The sequence below is a fragment of the Ciconia boyciana genome, chromosome 10 (genome assembly GCF_034638445.1).
Source record: "Ciconia boyciana chromosome 10, ASM3463844v1, whole genome shotgun sequence".
Lineage (NCBI taxonomy): Eukaryota > Metazoa > Chordata > Aves > Ciconiiformes > Ciconiidae > Ciconia > Ciconia boyciana.
In genome coordinates, this window is record NC_132943.1 from 27,276,588 (window position 1) to 27,291,790 (window position 15,203).

The 15,203-nt window shown below is 41.3% G+C and overlaps 1 protein-coding gene across 1 annotated transcript in view; it reads right to left on the bottom strand.

Annotated features, from left to right (window-relative positions):
* Positions 1–7,183: 7,183 nt before the first annotated feature.
* Positions 7,184–15,203, bottom strand: part of ZNF385B (zinc finger protein 385B) — a 169,652-nt gene continuing 161,632 nt past the window's right edge. Inside the window, exons 6-9 of the mRNA XM_072874545.1 lie at positions 11,528–11,773; positions 10,291–10,469; positions 9,080–9,181; positions 7,184–7,449 (exon numbers count right to left, since the gene is read on the bottom strand). Of these exons, the coding sequence (XP_072730646.1) occupies positions 7,231–7,449; positions 9,080–9,181; positions 10,291–10,469; positions 11,528–11,773 (746 nt within the window). The 3' untranslated portion in view covers positions 7,184–7,230. The remainder of the gene's footprint in view (positions 7,450–9,079; positions 9,182–10,290; positions 10,470–11,527; positions 11,774–15,203) is intronic.

Sequence of the window (15,203 nt, forward strand, 5' to 3'; positions counted from 1 at the left end):
ACATCGTAGATCTAAAGTGTAAACTGCAGTCTTTGAAAAAGAAGCCTGTGTACTGTGGCTGCTCCTAGCCTAGGAAAACAGCTCACAGCAGCTAACACCTCCTAACGAACGTGTTTTTCAGCACCACTACAGTCAAATGCTTTCATGTAAGACTGACCTAAACATGCCGGTCCCTTTCCTGATGCAACCTGCTTCACGGGGCTAGATGTGGCCATCCTGGCACTTGTGCTGCCTGCATTGCATGGTTGCGAGTCTGGCTATGCCTGTTCCTCTCCTCAGTCCATCTGATGGGGAAGGCATCCCTTTCCTCCAGGGCACCTTACGTCTTCTGTGCAAGAGGAAGCCGTCTGTTGTTTCTAAGTGGTTCCTGAACTAACAAACCCACTGCAGATGCCTACACCTACCCCATCTCGTGTAAAGCGACTGACCTGATTCTGTCCCTTCACACAACACATTAAAATGTTTTATGCTGATGAAATAGCTTTACTACTTTTTTCTTCAGTTCCACCTAAGTCCTTAACATCCCTTTCCCTTTACATCTCATGGAATTTAGACAAATAGTGGAGGCACTCAAATACTTTTTAAGTCAGTGAAAAATTGTTGCTAAGGTATGAACTCCACCTTTCAGTTTTGTTCCATTTTCATTTGGCTTGTGCAATAAAATGACAGTATTTTCCCTACCTTTATTTCAGGGGGGAGAAAGGAGTCATTTTTCTTTGTACTTTTGTATAGATCTGAATTTGTTTTCAGAGCGAAAAAATTTGCGTAGTGGATTTATGTCTGACAGCACATCTATGTTCTGTGGATTTTGCTGGCCAGTTCTCCAGACACAGAAATCTGTCTCCACCTTACCTAACCCTGCTTCTGAGATAGCAGGTGCCCTCTTTTCAGTCAGCATCTTACCTGCATAAACCAGTGGATATTCATCAGATTCAGCCAGCAGTAGCCTTACTGTCTGTTGCACAAAGTATTATTTTTTCCTATAATAATCCACCCTCTTGCTGCTACTTTACTATATTGCCAACATTACCCTTAAACAGTCCATAATACTTTCCTAAAAAATATGACCAATTTTTGCACTGATCTTTCCTTTTTAAGTCTGATAGGGTGCAGAAGAAATATGCAATTCAAAACCCAAACAGTCCATTGCTCCAAAACACATGTACCCAGAGACATATGCAGAAGAGGTGTCAGCCATGGTGCTTGATGCACTAATAGAAGTTGCTTGGCTGTGAGCACAGGACGTGAGCAAGATTGGTGAGAAGTTTTTTAGCTATCGACTTGGTTAAATGGTTTCAGATAATCTAAACAAATAACTTTGTGAAAACGTATTTGTTTTAGCAAAACTCACCAAGGTCTGAAACACACCACATTGCAATTACTGCAAAGTCCTTTTTTTTGGCCTGAAAAATACAGCCCTCAGCCCCTCCAAAATCCTGTCATGATATTGCAGTACAAATACTGTCACTTTGACTCTGTCACCTTTCCAGGTACATCCTCCTTTCAGTTTCCCTTCTTCAGCCTATTACAGGTAAGATGCTTGTCTTCATTTTTTCAGGCTTTCATAGCAGGTGCCCACCATGTTATGAACGATCAGTTAGTATTCAAAGTTTTCTTCAGCTTCTAATTGCCCTGTAACACAATGATTACTTTCGGTTTTTCAGCAGAAGACCTTTTTATCTTTTAGAATTATTGACTCATTTAAGATGGCAGGGTCTTCTGGTGGTCACCTAGTCCAGCCTCCTGCTCAAAGCATTTGGAGTTGCTCATCTGGCTGCATATAAGAGCTTCCCCAAGGGTGGATATTGCAATAACCTTCCTGGTCAACCTACTCCAGGACTTACCCACTTTTACTGGGAAAATTTTTTCCTTATGTGCGGCCAGAATGTTCTTTCCCGCAGCTTCTGACTGTCACCTCTCATCCTTTCGTGGGGCTTCTCTGAGGAACATCCGCCTCTCTTTGCTGTAACCACCCATCAGGCACTTGAGGGCAGCGGCCAGAACTGCCACAGCCTTCTCCAGGCTCAACCAACCCATCTCGCTTTCCTGAATACAACGTGCTCATTTCCTGACCTCCTTTGTGGCCTTCTCCCAGACATGCTCCACTTTGTCAACATCTCGTATCAGAGGCCCCAAAATGGGCACGTAACTCCAGGTGCAGCTTCAGAAGTGCTGACCAGAGGAGTTTTACCACGTCCCTTAACCTGCTGCCCATGGTGTTGCTAAAGCAGCGCCGTACCCAGCTAAGCTCTGCTGCCACAAGGGTGCACTGCAGATTTGCCTTCAGTTTGTCCACCACAAAATTTGGGTGTCCCCCCGGCCCACCCGGGTCCTTTCCTGCAAAGCTGCTTTCTGGGGAGCGGGGCCAGTCTGCAATATTGCACGGGGTGGCTCCTTCCCAGACACAGGACTTGGTCTTTGTCTGGACCCCATGAGGTTCCCGTCAAACCACGTCTCCAGCTTGCCGAGGTCCCTCTGGAGAGCAGCCTTACCCTCCAGCATACTGCCTGGAAAAGCAGGCCCCCCCACTTAGTACAAGCAGCCGCACGCTCGCCGAGTGCTCTCCGTCCCACTGTACAGGTCACTGGCGAGTGCGTTAGGTGTTACTGACCCCCGAGGAACAGCACTCAACCGGCCGTCGCAGACTGCAAATGGCTGCCCAACGCGTGGAGCTCAGCGGCCCCGCCACTCGTACAGCCACCTTGTAGTCACCCACCCAGCCCATGCTGCCCACATTTGCCTGCGGGGCAAGAGCCTGACTGAAGTCAGCGTGAGGGCACCCACTGCTCTCCCTTGCCTGCACAGACAGGCACCTCATCACAGAAAGCACTCAGGCACCATTTTGCCTTCAGTAAACCCACATTGGCCAATCCCAATCACCTATGTGTTTTCATGTGCCCAGACCTTCTTGCCATTTTTGAAGACAGGCATAAAATTGTCCTTTTTCCAGCTACTGGGGACCTCCCTCAATTGCAGCCTTTCAAAGGCGACAGGCTCGATTTGGCCTCCTCCACTTCTGGTGCTGGACAGGAGATGGCTCTTGGCATTCAGCGTCCAGCACAGTACCCTACCAATGCAAATAAATATAAATAGGAAACTAAACAAAATAGAAACATTTCTAAATCATTGTTACTTTAATCCAAAAACATTATAATATCTAAGAATTCTAGATACTCAAAAACATGTATGTAGTTTTACCTGAAATGCTGGTCATTCCAATAAATACTTGAGGATACTCAGGATGTCACTTGAAGCAAGAATGTTAAGAAAAAAATGGTTAAAAAAATATACTAGCATAGTAAGAAAATCACCATGACCACTGTGACCAGAAGGTGACAGCTGTGGAGATTTACTGTCCAACCAAGCATGAATAAATAGTACAGTACCTCACTTATTCAAGGTGACATGTTCAAAAGATATACAGTGAGGCTCCACTGGGTTATTGCCAGATGCATAAAGATAGTGAAATACTTCCTGCAGAGCTTAAAACAACCATGCTCTCTTTTTTTCAGACAAATGTGACAAATTCTTTTGCAAAACTTTTCTGAGCATAAAATTTGTAGTCCAAGATCAGAGAGAAAGGGAGTAAAATAAGGTAATTTATTTTTAATGAAATAATCTCTTTCTTACAGGAAACGTTCATTAGTTTATGAGTAGATGGATCCAGTGTAACATTATCATAGGAGTTCAACTGGTGATATGGACAGGGCAATGTGCTAGCTCCTGTCTTCTTCCTTCTGCTATCTGACCAAAATCAGAGGGAAAGATTTTATCGTTCTGACCTGCAGAAACGAGAGGCACACATACTAGTATCCTGCAGTGGTCATAGAAGATCCTATTTCTATTATTTTTCTTAAAAGCATATATCTGTATAGACTACCGGACCACATCCTCTGCTTGATACTCTTTATGGAAATCTTTTGCAGTACAGGGACCATGATCCAGCCACAGTCACCAACAGAAAGTTCCTGCTGATGTGTCCATGTCTGATTTGGATCCTTCTTCTTCTGCTACAGAAAGATGGCAGTGCCAGGTGACAATCCCTGACCAACACAGTGCCCCTTGTAACTTTTGACTTCTCGTACGGGAACAACTTGCAGCTCAAAGTGCAGTGAACAGACCTAGAGTAATAGACATACGAGAGGATGTGATCCTATTACTTTAACCTGATTACCTTAGTGGTTTGCACATTCGATATATTTATTCAAAACGGTAACTGCATTGCAAATATTGTATTTCAGTACTAGTCCTTTGTTAGAACAAATCCATGAATTTCATAGCCAGCTGTCTGTAATGATATTACACCTCAGGAGAAAACATCCTAACATATCAAAAAAGCAGCTGATAGCCTTTTTGCAAGTATGATACAAATTTTCCTTCTCAGGTAGAGCTTGTTTCTAAAACGCAAGATCCCAGCAGGCATAATGAGAGGGTTTGCCATTTATCATGTAATTATCATCTCAAATGCTCAGTCCTGCATGTCATGGACAAAACTTTGGTGGCAAGTGGAGTTACAGTACACGAAATATAAGTTAACACAGCAAAGAGTACAAAGGGTGTTGAATATGAATCTGAACGTGAGTCTTCCTTGGCTTACAATCATAGTCTTTTAGCTCCTTGTGTTTCACAGGTTAAGCAATTCCTCTCATTGCTGAATGACATGACACATTCTTTCACTTTTAGTGACCTAAATATTTCGCCAGTGTAAGATGCTCTTTGAAATAATCAGCTGTCCACGAAATCTACAGACCCCTGGCCGGTCCCCTCCTTAGTAGAGGTTTTCTGTATTTTATATGGGAACACTTTCAATTGCAGAAACTTGTAATTGCTTTAAATTTCTCATCACCAACAATAGGTTATAAAAAGCAGGTAAAATAGTGTTTTAATACATAGATAACTCTTGTTTCCTGAAGAACCAATTAAAATACACAGTTCTGTAAACCTGCCTCATGTTGGACAGAAACAGGCTCCTCATGCAAGTAAATCCTCCAAAAGTAGCTGAGCAATTAAACCTGAATCCCTACAAGCATGAGTTACAAAATCAGACACAAACAGACGCAACAAGGAAGAGTGCCCACCCGTACTACTGTAATTCTCAGTCCACAGGATTAATACAACTGTACCTGCTTCCCCAGAGGATGCTGAAAGCCCAGACTGCCTTACCTACCCCTTTGTAGGTGATTCTCAAGCAAATTATCCTCTCACAACACAGTCGGCTGCTCCACTGAATAGTGGAAATTGGGCAGAATTACACTTGCAGAAAATGGTGTCTAGTATGTTGCAGCTATGAGGTATACGTTGGTCTGTAAATTCTCTATTATAAAGTTCCTGAAATTTTTATTCCTTGGCCTTTGTGGATTTGTATGGCCCTTTTGGCTTTGTATTAACCCTAACAGCCTTCCAGTTGAGTCTTTTTACTCTTGTACTCTCTACTTTTCACTTTGTATTAACAACGAAAAGATTTTTATAGAACAGATCAAGCTTTTCAGCAGGGAAAAAGATCATTTCAAAGCTTCCCCAAACACCTGCCTTCAAAAGCCTGCTGCATCAAGCAGCTGCCTACTTTGCCCATGCTTCAGAGCAAGTCCTGGCTCCACAGTGACCTGCTTCCACAGCCTCAGGTATGCCCAGGCTGGTTTTAAAGTTAATCCTTAATCTCCATCAGAGATGGCATAACCATGTTGTAGCATTTTGGTGGTGCAATAATAAAACCATAATCACCCCCCTGGCTCTACTGCTTCTTCCTCTGGATCTCCGATGTAGTCAATGTTTACAGTCTTACTGCAAAAAAGCCCCAGTAAAGGCTGTAACAAGATGCAGCAAAGACGATGTTAAAACACAAGGGAAGTAAACACAGGTTCTGTAATTATACTTTATTGCAACTCTAATGCTTTGCCTGCTCCTGAAGACTCCTTTAGCTACATTTGTTTGTTCCAGGCTTTTTTTTTCTGTACCAATTAATAAACACAAGAAGCGTGGATATTTTTCTTATTATTTTATTGAAAAGGTACATTTAAAAAAATACACAGACATTTTACTATTATGGATTGCAGATAAAGATGCTCTAAAAGTTAATTATATTTTTTTTTCCCTTTCTTCCACCTGTTGTCCCCATTATCAGATAATGACTTCAGTCTGAGTACTGCATATTGATATCACCTTTATAAAAGGGTTGGGGAGGTAAGAAGATAGGTGGGGCATTACTGCAATATATTCAGTAAACAGAGAATACAGTCAATTATAAATATTTTATGTTCTGTACATTATTGCATTAGGGAGCCACAACGTTATGCAGCATCATTACAAAGGAAACTAGTTAGAAATGAAGAAAAAGGATATTTACGTACAAATACATGGATCCATTGTCATCTTGAACAATGCATGTGAGCTGTGGTAATGTGCAATTGAAAAGCTTTTTTTTCTCTTTAAACATTGCTTAGCAACACCAGTGAGGAAACAACAAAAATAAGTTAAATGAAAGTAGCAAACAAGTAGTAATCTTAACTATATGTTATATATGGCTTTCTATTTTTAATTTCTCTAAATAAAGTGTGACACAAAAGAAATAATTAAAAGCTTCAGCGCTGCATTGCTTTCAAACATTTGCACAGAAACTAAAATTATTAAAATCAGACATGTGATACATCTTTAGTACTACACAAGATACACCAGTACTGGGGCCTAGGACAGTACACAATCCCTGTCAACAAGAGCACACTGGGAAAAAAAAAAAAGGACACAAATCATTTTTGAGATGTTATCCACAATCAAGCATTTGGTTCATCTACCTTTTTTCCCACATTAGATTATACCCCATTGGTTTTCAGATAAGTATTTACATAAGTGTGAGCAAGGAAGACCCTAGTTTTCAAGTCTGTCAGGAAAATATTTTACGTTCCTTGATTCCAAGGTGCATCATACACGTTGCAAAAAAAAAAAAAGTTAATAGATGCATGAATCTTTAATGGTAAAATTTTACGAGCAATTAAGTTTTTAGTAAATCACTCTCTATTTGGATTAAAAAAGGAGAGACAGAGAGAGACTGAGAAAGAGAATTGTCTAGACTCCAAAATGCAGTACCCTCAATGATGAATTTTATGGTGTGGGTGGTTGAGATGTCACGCTGGATGGCATTTCAAAAGAGAAAGACATTTTAAAATCTCGACCCCTTTCCTGCTTTTCTTTTACCCTTTCTACTGGCCATAGTTATCTCTTTTTCACCTCAATAAATTAGTATGGTGCAAAAAGTATGGAGGCAGGTGTTGCACGGATGGGACCATGGCCTGGCCGGAGGAGAGCCGGTGGTATTGCAGGCGCCTGGAACAAGGAGGCAGAGGGACGGGGAGGAAGGGACAGAGCTGACGATACAGCCGCAGCCGCAGCAAGAGGCGATGAAAGGAAAGCAGGTGCCAGTGGCTTAATCATGTCCTTCTGGAATGCAAGTTTTGCCTGGAATAAAACACACAAAAAAAGCAATGTAAATACAGTTCACCCCACACCCACTTTTACACGAGGGAAAAAATGAACAATGAACCCCGACAAAGGGCACACCGTGGTTTCTCACAGAAGCCTCATGTCAGCTGCTTAGAAATTTTACCCACATTGCCTTCTTACTCCCAAGGCAATTAAAGCAACCAAATTGTTCATTTAAAGATATGTAAATCTCTTGGGTGTAGGGGCAGTCACACTGACGATCAGAAGGAAGCATAATTTGCAAGTGAACAACATTAAATTATATAAATCATAACTGCAAGAAATATTAAAAAAACATGATTAAGACTTCAATGTCAAAAGTCAAATTTTCCACTTGCAAAAATGAATTGTAGAAAAGTAGAGTGGTCAAGCTGGGAAACTAGTATTCGTCCAGTCAGCTTTTTACCTCCCAATGCAGAGCTGCTCTTTTCAAAATAGAAATATTTTTTAAGATCAATACCATGAAGAATTCTTTCTGAAAGAATTATTACTCAGTTTATGATCTACAATGGTTGCTGGTGCTTGTGGTGAAAAAGCTAACCAGAAATATATACACTGCAGTCTCACTGAAAATGGTTTGCACCACAATCACACATTTGTTGGGGCAAAGATACATCCTTCCTTTATTAGTGGAGGTCTCTCCTTAACGCAATAGATTATAAAATGATGTATTACACAAGTGAAGGACATTATTGTGTGCAGAACCTATCGAATGGGGAGACTTAGAGAAAGCCTGCAGCATTTTCATTTGCATCTATACAATTACAAAGACACATTAATATTTCAGCTTTTAAAGGCTTTTCACATGCTTACTCTTGCGCACACACATTTGCATCTCTATCTTTCCAACCTATAAATTGTTTTTGTGCCATAGGTGGCATGCACTTTTCCCTAATGAATAAAATACAGGCTGAGTCATGAGCAAATAAACATACAATCTGTGCTGTGCTAGAGCCAGCCTGAACTCCGGCTGCAGCTGACTGGCAGAACCAGCCTGGGGAATTCCTGGAAATGCAGGTGGATGTGAAAGGGGAATGGCTGGGGGCACAAAGGCAAGAAAGGTGTTTTGATAGCCAGTGGCAGACACAGCCCGAGCATGCAGATAGGCAATCAGTTCTCCTAAACACCTGATAACTCTTTTGCACCAACATAATACATCCACACAGCACTCTCTTTTGCTGTCTGCAGAGAATGAGCGTTAGTATTTTTATATCTTAACATCTTACGTCCTTTTCCCTGACTGCATCCGTCATAACTGAGAGTTACCTCAAGTGCCCAGAAAGACAGAGTATATACATTGCAGCCTTCAAGGAGAAATGCACTAGCCCAGCAGAGCCAATACCTTTCCAGGGGGCACACGGCTCATTCCCCGTTCCACTGATTATTCCCTTCTTCCTAGCAGTAAATAACACTCGCAGTGCTGTCTGCGTGCCTTTGGGCAGACAGAATACATAACTATCTTCAAATCTGATCTCCGTGCAGATTCAGCCTGCAGGGGGAGAAACACTCTGGAAGCGTCAGGTCTGTCATGTTCCTGTCTCCGTGCGGTGGGAGTCCCCAGGGTCACAAATTCACATAGACAGTGATGAGAAATAAAAATACTTACTGCTAAAATACTTGGGCTGCGCTGCAGTTTGTTGTAAGGACTATATTTAGGTTTCATAGGCTTTCCTGCAACTCTGTCCTTATGCCTTCGGCTGGAAATGTGCTGAAATAAACAAACTCACATTTAATTAGCTGTTTAAACATTTCTCAGTTTTGAACTTGAAATTGATTTATCATCAGGATATGCCTAAGCCCCTGTTTGTAAGATAAAGCAGGTTCTTTAGAGAGAGCAAAGATGAGTTTTGCTAAATTAAACATAACAATTTGGAGCACATCAAATAGAGAATCAGAAACTAATCAAATACAGCAAATTCTGTGATCTGAGACAGGCTCTGCAAATTATCGATAATTTGGTTAGTATTTCCTTTTTCCACTTGAGGAGCTTTGAACCAGGCAGAGCTGTAATCACTAGGTCATAGGGATGTTCAGAAGTAGGAGGTAAATTTCAGTCTCGCTGATGCTGTTCAGTTGTATAAATAATTCAGTATTAGCTGAAGGAAGAACCAGTACCCAGGGATATGTCTACACCATGCAATTTAGTACTATCTTAGAGAAAACTGAAATAACAGGGAATGAAAGGACACATCCACACAGCACAGCACCATCCAGTTAGAGACTCCTGTTTGGGTATCAGAAACAGCGTGTTTGTATCGGCACAGCTCTGAACCCAGGGCTAATTGGCTCGGACAGAGCAGAGCTGCATGTTCATACAGCTATGCTGTTAATAACAACACTGCTCTACACAATTCAGACATATCTACAGTATTACCCTCCTGCTGATTGTCCTAAACCAATAGATTCAAGTTACATTCTCCTTCTCACATAGTATTAAAAAGTATCCCAGCAGATTGAAACAGCACCAAAAGAGGAATTCAGGCAACCTCAACCCAGAATTTCTTCCATTTGGGAGACCAAAGTTCAAACCTCTCACTTGAGACACAGCAAACTTTTAAACTAGATCTGCTGTGTTATTCACTGATACTGACAACCTTGTCCACCTCTGCTTTATGACTCTCAAGCCCATTTCTTCCCAGCTGAAACAATTAGGTGAACTTGACCTATGATGAACTATTTAGAAATAGTTGTGGGATGACAGAAAAGAAATACTAAGTTCACTTTTTGCCAAAACATCTTCACACAGACCTACATCCCACCTACAATATTGCAACGCAACTGAAAACAACAAAGGAGCCCCAGATACATGCAAGCTACCTGTTTAAGTTGAATTTCTGAATTAACATGGACATCACAGATTTCACAATGAAACGTCTTGTTCTGCAGTCCTGAGCCTTTACTGCCGTTCTGCACCTTCAGCCGGGATCCAGGTCTAGGGTAAGACTTGATGGGCCCAGCACCGTTCCGAGCTTCGACCATGGTCTTGTGCTTGGAGCCTAATGGGCAAGGAGACGCAGGTGAGTTAATGATCAGCAACATACAACCATGTCTATTAGCCTTGGGACTTTTTGTAACACATTTATCTTCAAGACAGAATGGTTAAAGTTACCACAGATTGGGATGAATGATGATTCTTTTTGGTCACTGTATTTCCCACTTCCTCGATCTAAAGGGAAGCCAGACAGTGGAAGAAGGGCTTGTACAAAAGGGGAACAACAGGCACGCTGGACCACAGCCTCTCTGTTTGGGGGCAGTGGGTGGCTGTGTGGCCAAGGCGTTTGTTGCTTATTCTTCTGGCAAAATCCACGTAGCTGGTGAATCATGAAAAAGGGCCAAGCCAAGACTGGGAGGGCAGACACAGCAATCACTCAATGCCACACAATCCTGCCTAGGAATAAGTATCCTCTGATTTGGAAGAAATGGCTGCTTTGGCCATTTCGAGAATGGATGACTGCTGTAAAACCAGCTTCAATGGTTTGTTAACAAGCTTTACATCACCAGTACATCACAGAGCAGCCAGAGCACATTAGGGATTGCTGCCTGTGGCCTTTTAAAGGGAGCATATCTAATTCACAATAATCAAAATATTCTAGGAAATCTAAGGAGCCCACCCTAAAATTATAAAAAATATCAAATAACAAAAATTACTCTAAGTTGTACCAGCAAAAAAACAGAGATAGTGAGATGAAATACGAAAGAGATAGAGAACTGACATTTTAGAAACCTTAGTGTTACAGAAACCATACTATGATCCTCACTATGGAGGTATGATGGAATCTGATTAGGCAACAGGAACTGTAGGGATTTTTTCAACTAAAAGCTTATAGAGTACATGAAGGACAGTTAAAAAAAAAATTAGAGAGAGCTTTAATAAAATATCAAACACTACACATGAAATTGTCATTAACAGAAAGTTTTTGTGATTTGTCTTTGTAAGTTTTAACTAAAAGACTCTTCAGTGAAGTGTGGCTACCACAGTGTCAGAAAACCAGCTTGTTACACTGAATTTTAAAAATAACAACACACAACTAACTTGCACTGTATGCATACTCACCTGTATTGTGGGCTTCTAGTTGAGACAGGGAATTCACAGCCACTTTGCATAATGAACAGTAAAGTAGTTTTTTTGCTTTTTCCTCTTCTGACTCAGAAACTGTGCTAGGAGCTCCGTTCGTGCTCTTGGAGGACGAGGCAGGTGTTACAGGTGCCACTGCTGCCACTCCAGGTTTGGGAAGAAAAGGACCCACTTCTGTACTGGACTGCTGACTTGCACTATTGGATTTTGCTTTCCCTTTATCTTCTGAAAGAACCAAAATACGTATGTCATAATATGCTGCACACAAAAAAATCATACAGCAATAGTCCTGTGGTTTTAGTGGACCTAGCACAACAGGGGCCTAATTCATCTCATTTTATACAGGACAGCAGCATCCTTGAAATCTTGTTAAAAGCCTACTATGAAATGTGTGTAATTTGACAAAAGGGGTGATTTTCCTCTTTTTAAGGTTAACAGTGAATAACAATGACTTCAACAAATTCATGCCAGCTGTTGCTGCTGTCATGCCGCAGGTTTGGCCAGTTGAAAGGAGCCCAAGAAAGCCCAAAGGCAGCCAGGGTTAAGGACTGGAGAGCACTCAGAAACATGTGAGCCTTTGCACTGGGGATTACCAAAATATTTCTGAAAAGCAATATATTTGCCTTTGGAATGGCTCAAGTTTCTCAAAGTCAATGGGAGGACTCTGAAAGGCTCCAGCACCATTTTGACATATGGTATCCCTCATTTCAGTTACAGGAGTTGATTATGGTACTACACTACAGACGTGAACACAGCTGCTAATATTTTTAGTTTTTTCCAATGATTCCCCATATATCTGAGGATCAGATGGCTCTGATGTGCATTCAGTGAATTCCTGTACCACTTCACAAGCATGAGTCAATCATCTGTGCTCCTATGAGACAGGTAGGCAGGTATTACTTCATTTTACAGATGGCAATCGCAATGCAAGAGATTAAATGTCCCAACTGTGCCTAAAGAGGAACTTTGTGCCAGAGCCAGTATTCAAATGCTCCTTGCCTACGTGTTGTCTACAAGAGCTCATTGCATTTTAAACTATTCAACTGCAGTCCTTGTGACCACAAGCCATACTAGTTGCCAGCAGTAAAACAAGCTCACCTATAAAGAATATGGGATGGGAGGGGGACAGTACAGTGGCTCTGGTATGAGCAACCCTGACAAAAAAGACATAAGAAATTATTGCAGAAGTAACCTGTTGTCACTCTGAACAACAGGAATCAAATTTTATCATCTAAGCAAGTACAACATCTACATACCAGCAACCTCTTAAAACTACTTATATCCTATTTGAAACCTATGGCATAGTTTTAAATAGTGTTGAACTGATTTGAAAAACTAGGTTCTATTTTAAGCACTTGGTTATTTTTGGAGATAGGCCCTTGCACTTTATGTTTACAGCTACCAGGCTCTGTCTTAACATCACTCTGTGTACCAGGCCAATGCTGTGCTACCAAGAATTCTGAAAACGGGTTTGTGCGCCCTACAACAAACACTTGAGAGTGCGTGTGAACTATGAACAGGCATCCTGAAACTACAACCCACAGTTGTTGGCATATTTCCCAGAAGTGCATTGCAGTACATCAATTTTAATTGTTTAATTGTTTAATTTAGATTGTTAAAAACCCAAAGAAAGAAAATTCCAATAAAAGAATTATTATTTTTTAAAATAGGAGAAAGAAAATTCTAATAAAAGAATTATTTTTTTTTTTAATGGCGATAAAAATACTTTGAAATTGCACAATATGGACTGTATTAACCATTGAAAATTATCAAGTACAAAGACTACTATTAGAAGCAAATTAATGATAAAACCAGATTCTGATGGTATTTTGATTGATAAAGTATGACAAAAGAAAGTGATGTTAAATCACAGTTCATAGACTATTCAATTTTAGTATCTCTATAGTAATAAGTCACATCTGCAAAAATCTAGAACATATTATAGGACTTGTGAGTCTTCATAAACTACACAGTTTTAATAAATAGCATTTGCTAACATTCTAAACTAAAGAGTTTTCAATATGGAAAGTTCTCAGAGGTGCTAACATCTACAAAGGAAACATGCTGAACTGCTGCCATTTGTGAATTCACATTACAGGAAAACAGACTTGTTGTTGTTGTTGTTCTATGCAATATTATGCCAGACTGCAAAAGGCATAACACCAGAATATATGCAATAAAGGAAGGTTCCTCAGTATATTGCATTTTAGGCCTTAAAAGAATAATACACCTGCAGAACTGCAAGCTGTATGTTAATATATAGAGACTACACTTCTAGTTTGGGGGGGTTTTAATGTTGTTTCCCATGTATTTGTTTTAATGTAAGCATAAAGATTTGGTGCTTTTGAAACAGTTCCTAGAGACAGAAATCATCTCCTCCTGTGAGAGAGAGAACAAGACAGGGCCAGCAGGAACGCCAGCTGATGCCTACCGGGGTGGACCCCCGGCCTGGGAGACTGCCTGGTGCAGCAAGTGCACCGTTCACACTCCTGCCTGCAGCCCCTGACCTCGCTGTTCAAACCGTCTGCAACAAGAGCAGATTTTTAGTTCTTTGTTTTGCCATCAAGTGTCTGTGGAGTGAGATCCTGAGCAATGGAGTAAGATCCATTTTACACAGGCCACCAATTACCAGACTGATGGTTTTCCATTGCTGAATTTAACAGATGATTGAAAACTGACAGATTTCATTTCCCACTTCTCCTCACTTAGAATCATAGAATTGTCTAGATTGGAAAAGACCTTTAAGATCATCAAGTCCAACCATAAACCTAACACTACCAAGTCCACCACTAAATCCCGTCCCTACGCACCACATCTACATCTCTTTTAAATACCCCCAGGGATGGTCACTCAACCACTTCCCTGGGCAGCCTGTTCCAATGCTTGACAACCCTTTCAGTGAAGTAAAATTTCCTAATATCCAGTCTAAACCTCCCCTGGCACAACTTGAGCCCATTTCCTCTTGTCCTATCCCTTGTTACCTGGGAGAAGAGACCAACCCCCACCTCTCTACACCCTCCTTTCAGGTAGTTGTAGAGAGCAATAAGGTCTCCCCTCAGCCTCCTTTTCTCCAGGCTAAACAACCCCAGTTCCCTCAGCTGCTCCTCATCAGACTTCTGCTCCAGACCCTTCACCAGCTTCGTTGCCCTTCTCTGGACACGCTCCAGCACCTCAATGTCTCTCTTGTAGTGAGGGGCCCAAAACCGAACACAGTATTCGAGGTGCAGCCTCACCAGTGCCGAGTACAGGGGCGCGATCACTTCCCTAGTCCTGCTGGCCACACTGTTTCTGATACAAGCCAGGATGCTACTGGACTTCTTGGCCACCTGGGCCCACTGCTGGCTCATATTCAGCCAGCTGTCGACCAACACATTAGCTGGCCACCAGCTGATGTAGTACATACATTTTTAAAATATTCCCTAGATTTACAGTGTTTTCACTATTCATAATAAAAAGCAATTCTGGAGTATGTAATGTGTAACAAGCTAACAAGAAAAGTTCTAGAAAACTAGACAGAAGTTACCAGCATCCAGCTGGGCTCAATTCTGCCAGTATCTCAGCTTTTGGAAAGAACCTCAGTTCACATAATAATACCATCATTTGGAAAGCTTCCTGACACAAATAAGCTCTTCATCCATGGAGATGTATGTGTATA